Source organism: Homarus americanus, unplaced genomic scaffold (assembly GCF_018991925.1).
Source record: "Homarus americanus isolate GMGI-L3 unplaced genomic scaffold, GMGI_Hamer_2.0 scaffold56333, whole genome shotgun sequence".
NCBI lineage: Eukaryota > Metazoa > Arthropoda > Malacostraca > Decapoda > Nephropidae > Homarus > Homarus americanus.
In genome coordinates, this window is record NW_024734940.1 from 7,122,836 (window position 1) to 7,132,220 (window position 9,385).

General features: G+C 46.4%; 1 protein-coding gene across 1 annotated transcript; it reads right to left on the reverse strand.

Moving 5' to 3' along the window:
* Positions 1-328: 328 nt before the first annotated feature.
* LOC121870565 (mucin-2-like) lies at positions 329-7,097 on the reverse strand. The gene is made up of 2 exons (XM_042372396.1): positions 6,976-7,097; positions 329-1,742 (listed from the first exon to the last, which is right to left on the reverse strand). The coding sequence occupies exons 1-2, from the start codon at positions 7,095-7,097 to the stop codon at positions 329-331; spliced, it is 1,536 nt and encodes a 511-aa protein (XP_042228330.1).
* Positions 7,098-9,385: the final 2,288 nt, after the last annotated feature.

A 9,385-nucleotide genomic window follows, 5' to 3' on the forward strand; every position in this document is an offset into this window, starting at 1 on the left:
TGTAGCAGTGTTGAGGTGGCCAGGTGTAGCAGTGTTGGAGATGGCCAGGTGTATCAGTGTTGAGGTGGCCACGGTGTAGCAGTGTTAGGATGGCCAGGGTGCAGCAGTTGAGGTGGCCAGGTGTAGCAGTGTTGAGGTGGCCAGGGTGTAGCAGTGTTGAGGTGACAGGGGTGTAGCAGTAGTTGAGGTGGGCTGTGCAGTGGCATGGAGGTGGCCAGGATGTAGTAGTGTTGAAAATAGTGTGGAACAGTGTTGAGGTGGCCAGGGTGGGGGCATTAGAGATGGGCAGGTGGAAGATGAGGTGGCAAGAGTGGAGCAGTGTTGAGGGCTAGGTGCAGCAGTATTGAGTTGGCCAGAGTAGCAGTGTTGAGGTGGCCAGGTGTGTGTGGGAGGTGGCCAGGGTGTAGCAGTGTTGAGGTAGCAGGGCGTTGCAGTGTTGAGGTGCCAGTGTGTAGCAGTGAGGTGGGCCAGGATGCAGCAGGAGTGTGGCCAGGGTGTAGCAGTGTTGAGGTGAGGGTGTAACAGTGTTGAGGTGCAGGTTGTAGCAGTGTTGAGTGTGGCCAGGGTGCAGTGTTGTGGTGGCAGGATGTAGCAGTGTTGAGGTGGCCAGGTGTAGCAGTGTTGAGGTGGCCAGGGTGCCCAGTGTTGAGGTGGCCTGCAAGCAGTATTGAGATGGCCAGGGTGTATCAGCATGAGGTGGCCAGGTAGTTGCGTTGAGGTGGCCAGGGTGTAGCTGTTGAGGTGGCCAGGGTGTAGCAGCTGAGGCAGCCGGGGTGTAGCAGTATTGAGGTGGCCACGAGACAGTGTTGAGGTGGCAGGGTGTGCAGTGTTGAGGTGGCCAGGGTGTAGCAGTGTTGAGGCCAGGTGTGGCAGTGTTGAGGTGGCCTGGTGTAGCAGTATTGAGGTGGCCAGGGTGTAGCAGTGTTGAGGTGGCCAGGTGTAGCAGTGTTGAGGTGGCCAGGTGCAGCAGTGTTGAGGTGCAAGTGAACAGTGTTGAGGTGGCCAGGTGTAGCAGTGTTGAGGTGGCAAGGCGTTGCAGTGTTGAGGTGGCTAGGTGTAGCAGTGTGAGGTGGCCAGGATGGGTGCAGCATTGGAGGTGGCTAGGTGTAGCAGTGTTGAGGAGCCAGGTGTCGAGTGTTGAGGTGGCCAGGGTGTAGCAGTGTTGAGTTGGCCAGGTGTAGCAGTGTTGTGGTGGCCAGGATGTAGCAGTGTTGAGGTGGCCAGGTGCAGCAGTAGTTGAGGTGGCCAGGTGTAGCAGGTTGAGGCCAGGGTGTGCAGTGTTGAGGTATAGGTGCAGCAGGTTGTAGCAGGGTGTAGCAGTGTTGAGGTGGCCAGGTGTAGCAGTGTTGAGGTGGCCAGGTGTAGCAGTGTTGAGGTGGCCTGTAGCAGTGTTGAGGTGGCCAGGTGTAGCAGTGTTGAAGTGGCCAGGGTGTATCAGGGTTGAGGTGTCCACGGTGTAGCAGTGTTGAGGTGGCCAGGTGTAGCAGTGTTGAGGTGGCCAGGGTGTAGCAGTGTTGAGTTGACCGGTGGTGTAGTGCAGTGAGGTGGCAGTATTAGTGTTGGGAGGTGGCCAGGGTGTAGCAGTGTTGAGGTGGCCAGGGTCTAGCAGTGTTGGAGGTGGCCAGGGTGCAGCAGTAGGTTGAGGTGGCCAGGGTGATACTGGAGGTGCCAGGGTAGCAGTGTTGAGGTGCAGGTGTGTAGTGTTGAGGCCAGGGTGTAGCAGGTTGAGGTGGCCAGGTGTACTGTTGAGGTGACATGGTGTAGCAGTGTTGAGGTGGCCAGGGTGCAGCAGAATTGAGGTGGCCTGTGTAGCAGTGTTGAGGTGGCCAGGGTGTAGCAGTGTTGAGTTGACCAGGTGTAGCAGTGTTGAGGACCAGTGTGTATTAGTGTTGGAGGTGGCCAGGTGTAGCAGTGTTGAGGTGGCCAGCAGTGTTGGGAGGTGGCCAGGTGCAGCAGTGTTGAGGTGGCCAGGGTGTAGCAGTGTTGAGGTGGCCAGGTGTGCAGTGTTGGAGGTGACCAGGGTGTAGCAGTGTTGAGGAACCAGGGTGTAGCAGTGTTGAGGTGACCAGGGTGGAAAGGTTGAGGTGGCCAGGGTAGCAGTGTTGGAGTGACCAGGGTGTAGCAGTGTTGAGGTGACCAGGTGGGAGTTGAGGTGGCCAGGGTGTAGCAGTGTTGAGGCGGTCAGGTTTATAACGTTGTTTTAGTTATTTAGCGGGTTGCTTTTTGTCTGCGATTGTCTTTCACTTCTTTCTTTCACGCTGTCTGCCTGTCTGTCTGTCTGTTCATTTGCCTGTTCGCTTCTCTCTCTCTCTCCCTCATCTTTGTGTGTCTGTGTGTCAGTCTTCCCCCTCTAACATTTCGCCTGATGTTCTGACCTTAACAGTGTTCCGTCATCATCAAATTCTCAAGATACTCTTACTTGTTGTCTAAGTTAACAGGCTCTTTAGTGCTCATCTATCCTATTCAGCGTATCTGAGTTGGCTGGTAGACGGTAATCACGACAGACAGACAGACAGACAGATTATTAGACAGCGAGATAATCAGATATATAAGTAGATAGGCAGAGTAACAGATAAACAGACAGACACATACGCAAACAATCAGCAGCGATCGCTATATCCTAGCCTACTCTAAAACAGTCTAACCTAACCTCACAATCTAAACCAATTTAATCAAAACCTAACCTAATCTAATCTAACCTAACCTAACCTAACCTAACCTAACCTAACCTAACCTAACCTAACCTAACCCACCATAAACTAACTATAAAAACACTAACTTAAGACAAGACCCTTCAGGTGAGCTACACGGGTGCTCGTTTTCTTTTCATATATAATTCAGGTGATCTGGTGACAAAGTTTTTTCTCGTCTATTTTACCAGAACTGTAGACGCCCAAGACGATGCCGTATTTTTTTTTTTTTTTTAGAGCCTGTTGGTCAACTTCCTCAACCACCTTTTCTGGTTTTTTTTTTCTTTTATTCTTTTTCATCTTTTATTTCCGGTTCCTTTTTGTTTTGTCTTCGTGTTTTTAGTTTATATGTTTTCTTATTTGTCTTTTCATCTTAATATTATTTCTTATTTTCTTCACCCCTTTCTTGTTCTTGTTGTTATTCTTATTCTTGTTATTCTTCTCTCTCGCTGTTCTTTTCCTTCCTTTTTCTTTTTTTATGTTTTTATTTAATCCCACAGTTTGTACCAATATTACCATCACTATCATCTATAACAACCACCATCACTGCCACCACCAGCAACAGTTACCACCCACCTACGACCTATCACCATCACTACCTACCCCTACCACCATTACAGCCACCTACAGTCGCCGCCACCACCACTCCCACGCCGCTGCCGCCGTTGCCACCACCACCACCAATCACCACCACTACTAACACCATCTACTACCTTTACTACCAATCCTACCAATCACCAACACCACTACCACAAATCACCACCAACACCAATCAAAACCGCCACCAAAACCACCACCACCGCTACCGTCCACCACCACTATCCACCACCTCCAACCACCACCCACCACCCGCCGCTCGTTGCTGCCGCCACTGCTCAGCCGCCGCTGCCGCCGCCGTTATTCAAACGCAGCCACTACCACCACCACCACTATAACAATGTCTGTTTTTTTTGGAGTAGTTTGCGCCATGTTAAGAGAAAAGCAGAAAATTCGGCTTAGACAAAGATTACCTGCCATAGAACAGCACAAGTTTCCGGCCAAGCATGAGCCAATCACAGTGGCCTGTGAGTGTGGTGTCATGGGCCTAACTGTGCTGATTGGATGGAGGCTGAGTTCATGCCCCACCAAGGCCACCAAGAGGGTCACCCGTTCTCAAACCGACTGTCTGTGTTGGAATTTTGTGCAGAGAAGTTTGGAACGTCTGTGGTGGCGACATGGCAGGTATTTGGGTGTATTGTATTTGGTAAATCGTTAAGTTCCCATTTGTTGTGAGAAACGTGGCCCCATTTAACTTGCTGGGAGCAAAGGTTTAGTGTTTTGAAGTGTAATTGCTAAACCTTAATAGAAAGTATTAAATAAATGCAGTAACTGTTACTAAGAGTCCTAATTCATCCCTCCCTTATTGAGAACGGTTGATTTGTTATAAGTGTCTTGGTGGTATGCAGTGATACAGTGACCCATTAGTAGTAACATAGCCATACCCAGTGCCCTCTAGGGTCTTAGTTATCGCATGTTACCCTTATTTCCCAGTTATCTTTATGTCTCGCCTTCTTCCCTCTCCCCTTGGTGTGAGGGCGGCCTAACCACTGGCCGTTACCTTGTAGTGGACGTCTCCCCTACAAACTGCGTAGCAGCTCACCACCTGCTATCACATTCCAACGTGCTGTTGCCTAGCAACGAAACTATTCACCGGCGACCTCTAGGGTTTTCCCAACATGACTCATAGCGGTTGCTGGGTATATAAGCTCTGTCTCTCCATTGAGATTCAGTCTGACCAATCTTCTTGAACAGGCAACACCTCCTCCTCTGCCGCTGCCTGGCTGCCTTAGCTCCTCCTCGCCTGCCTGGCGGCCTCGTCCCGCAGCGAGCATGGCGACCCAGCTGTCCTTCTGAGCTTCCTCCTTAACCAACTCTCATTCTGCACCTCCAGCACCAGACTGTCTATCATATATCATATAATATACAAAGAAAACCACATTAAAGTTTCCTTCCATCCTGAGTGCTAGACAACATTAATATCTCGATACTACAACCTTCTCACATTCCTTAGCCTCCTTACCTCCCTCCCCCCAGCCTCTCTCCATCTCACAGGTATACAGAGAAAAGAAAGGGGGGGAATAAGCAAAGAGTTAAGAAATATAGAAAATAATAAAAGGTAAATAAAAAGAAGTTACTGTTACATGGTGGGCAGCAGTGTAGACATTTCTTAAACATATCCATCCTGTGTGACTTAACCGTTCGACCACGCTTGCCAAATATGTTTTATATGTATATTTATTTGTGTATGATAAATAATAAGTATTAGAAAGTGGATTTTTTTTCTTCTGTTGAGTTTACTGAGAGAATCTTGAGGTTGAATTTGAAGTTAATGTGTTTTGATACTGGGATCAGCAGTGACATAAGCAAGTTTGCGGATGACACCAAAATAGGGTGTAGATTAATTCAGGGCAGGATGCAAATGCATTACAGGAGGATCTAAATAAACTGCAGGGGTGGTCTGAAAAATGGCAAATGAAATTCAACACCAGCAAGTGCAGCGTACTTAATATTGGAAGAACAAATACTTATAATGTATACAGCCTTAACAACATCAACCTAGAGTAGACGTGAAAGAGACCTAGGGGTACTGTAAGCCAAAACCTACGGCCTAGAAAACAGTGCGTTAATGTTCGAAATAAGGCAAACAGAGTATTGGGTTTTATATCTAGAAGTGTAAGTAATAAGAATGCAGAGATGTATTGCAACTATATCTTGCGCTAGTCAGGCCGCACCTCGATTATGCGGTTCAGTTCTGGTGCCCTTATTATAGAATGGATATCAATTCACTACAGTCGGTGCAGCGAAGAATGACGAAAATGATTCGGGACTTAGAAACCTTCCATATCAGGATAGGTTAAAGAAACTAAACTTGCATTCCTAGAAGACGAAGAGTGCGGGGAGATATGATGAGAAGTATTTAAGTGGGTGAAAGGAATCAATAAGGGATATAGATAAAGTTCTTATAATATCCGAGCAGGATAGGACTCGAAGCAACGGATTTAAGTTGGATAAGTTTAGGTTTAGGAGAATAGGAAGGAACTGGTTCACAAATAGGGCTGGTGGACGTGTGGAACAAGCTTAGCAACTGTGTAGTAGGTGCTGGAACGCTGGAAAAGTTCAAAAGGAAACTGGATAGATTCATGGATGATAGAGAGTGGTAGTAACTCTCGACAGGAGCTGCCATGCACAGGCCAACCGGCCTTGTGCAGACTCCTTATTTTCTTATGTTCTTATGTTCTTATACTGTTTGAGGAATATTCTGCGAGATGAAATATGTTAAATGACCAGCTATGGGGCCGAGAGGAGACGAGTAAGACACCCCCCCCACCCCGCCACCATAAGAACATAAGGAGTCTGCAATGAAACAATTGCTTTCAAGTTTATCAAGGGCCCACCTTAACCGCCTCACTTACCCCAACCGCTCCCTAAGCCTCACACCTACCTCTTCCTCACACCGCTGTCCATCCAGCCAGCCCCTACCCACATGTCCCTTCCCCCTGCAACACACACCCTGCCTCCTCACCCTGGCCCTTCCCCCTGCCTTTCTGGTCGTATTTAGTTGTTAGAACTTAGTGTAGTATTGACATATAGAGATAGATTTCTGTAAAGAGCTTCTCCAGTGACCTCTCCTCTACTATTACATCGTAGCATGTATTCGAAAGTAATGACACCTGTTCCATGACATAACCACCTATTGCTTTCTCTCTCGCTATCTTGCATGGGTTACTTTCGGATTAATGAGATAAGCGCTGTGTTACTTAATATCATGAAGGCATTTAGAGACGTGATAATGTTAAAGTAAATGATAATTCACTTCTAGACATTCAGATTAAGGAAGAATTAGAACCCCACTTGTTAGATGTCATGTTGACCCCCAATATATGATCGAGTTGGGATTTACCTGATATACCTGAGGATTATGGGTAACTGTATCTAAGGGGTGTGTACACCGCCTTCGGCCTAAAGACCCCGCGATGTCTCATACTGATCTCACTCCCAGCCAGACGTAAACCCAGTACTTGCAGGTCTAGCAAAATCCAGCCAGTGGGTGTGAAGTCCATAAGTCATGCCTCTGTCACTCACACATTAGAGGGAGACCAGATGACCATGGCGGCCGGTAAGCCGTCAGAAAGCAGCAAAGCCTGTCCAGGATGGAGGCAACAATGCATCCCTGCTGGCTCATTCCTGTCGGGGTGATGCAGAGGAACCCGACGGAGAGAATGATGTAGTGTTGCTGACAGCATGCCCTTTCGTCAACTTGGGTATGCCGGACGCAGAGATGTCCCCAGCGCGCATCCTGTCATCATTGTTCCAGCCAGGCCGCCAGCCCGACGACACCATCTGGTGGATTGCTGGTACCACAGTCATTGGGTTAGAAGCAAATATCTCAGGACGACGGAGCAGACTTGTTGCCTCTCCTTGACCCAGGGGCCTTGCCTTAATTGGCTAGGTAGGAAGGGGCTGACCTTAATTGTGTTGGTGGCATAAGAACAAAAAATAGAGTCTGCAATAGGCCGGTTGGCCTGTGCATTGTTAAGCAGCAGCTCCTGTCCTAGAAAACTACTTACCCTCTCTATCATCCATGAATCTATCTAGCCTCCTTTTAAAAACTTACCAGCATTCAGCACTTACTACAAAGTCGGTAAACTTGTTCCACTCGTCTACCACCCTATTTGGCGAACCAGTTCAACTTCCTATCTCCTCCTAAACCTAAACTTTCCCAACTTAAATCCGTTGCTCAAAATTACCTCCTGCTCAGATATTATAGAACTTTTATCTATATCCTTTATTGATTCCTTTCACCCCTTAAATATTTCTCTTATCTTCACTCTTGCTTAAAATCTTTGGGAATACAAGTTTAGTTTCTTTGACCTATCTTGATATACTGGAAGGTTTCTAAGTCCTGGAATAATTTTCGTCATTCTTCGTTGCATCGACTCCGGTGAATTGATATCCATTTACCATAATAAGGGCGCAGGGCGAACGACATAATCGAGGTGCGGCCTGGCTAGCGCAAGATATGGTTACCCAATAAGACCTCCGCACTCTTATTCACTTCTAGATATAAAACCTAATACTCTGTTTGCCTTATATCGAACATTAACCCCACTGTTTTTTTCCTAGGCTGTAGGTCCGGGCTTACAAAGTACCCTAAGTCTCTTTCACAAGTCGACTTCTCCAGGTTGATGTTGTTAAGGCTGTGCTCATCAACAGTATTTGTTCTTCAATAATAAGTACGCTGCACTTGCTGGTGTTGAATTTTCATTGCCATTTTTCCAGACCACCCCTGCAGTTTCATTTTAAATCCTCCTGTAGTGCATTTGCATCCTGCCTGAATTAATCTTGCTGCCCTATTTGTTGTCATCACCAAACTTGAAGTTATGTCACTGCTGATCCCAGTATCTAGATCGTTTCTGTAGATTATAATTAAAGAGAGGGCCTTATGCTGACCCCTGGGGGCTTTGGTTACACAGCCCCTCCAGATTCTTACCATCTATGCTGACCCTCTGGCAGACACTATCGGTGACGCGATTTTATCAATTTAAAACTTTCCCTCAATGCCATGAGCCTTAACTTTTCTCGAGCACTCTGATGCAGTACTCTCGCCAAACGCTTTGCTAGAGTCTAAATAACATCGGTGTCGTCATTATCTACTACCTCGAAGACTTTCCTAGAAAACGTCAAGCAGATTTGTTGAACAAGATTTTCCTTTGTAAACCCATGTTGAAGTGTGGGAATTAATTTGCTTTTCTCGTACGATCGGATGCTATTTGTTATAATTCATTCAAGAAATTTCTCACTATGACGTCAAACTAATTGGCCCGGTGAATTTGACGCTGATCTCTGTCTCCTGTTTGAATATGGGTACTACATTTGCCTGTTTAGCTCCGTGTCTAATGATTCTAAATATAAATTTACGAGGGGCCCCTTAATCTGTTCCTTAGACTTTCTAAACTCGAGGAAAATTTCATCTAGCCCTGAGTTTGTCTTCTTTAATTTATTTATCTTCTTAAGAACATCCTCTTTTCTGATAGTGATACTTTAATTTATCTTCTTCATTTTCCCCTAAATTTCAGTTCCTCTGGCATTTCCTCGTGAATTTCTTGTGTGAAAACTGATAAGAAGTAGCTTTTTAATCTTTGCTTATTTTCTCCACAATCTAGAGATCACTTCCTTCTCTCTGACACAAAAGGCCCCCACTTTGTCCTTGACCTTTGTCCTATGCTCTACCTGCGTCACTTGGGATTCCTTTGCTATCCTGCTATCCTGTTTTCGTAGTCCGTCTTTACCTTCCTTACATTTTTCTTGCTGTTCTAGGTAGTTCATTGCCTTTATTTCTGAGATGTACTCCTACTTTTATTTCTTAGAATTCCTTTCTTTATTCGCTGTCATGTTTAAGTGTTTTTGGTCATCTACACTTGTCATTCTTATTTGGGCCTAATTTTCTGTATGGTACATAATTTGTTCCTGTGCTTTACGTAGTATACTAGTGAATATATTATAGCCGGTGACCTCTGGGTCCCTACCGGTGACTGACCTGACTGTTCCAGAGCGACCTCACCTACAATAAATTGCCTTCTTGACCCCTCATAATCCGACGATTAGTCTGGAACTCTGACATAGTATGTTGTTTTTCGTTCCCAATTTGGGTGAAC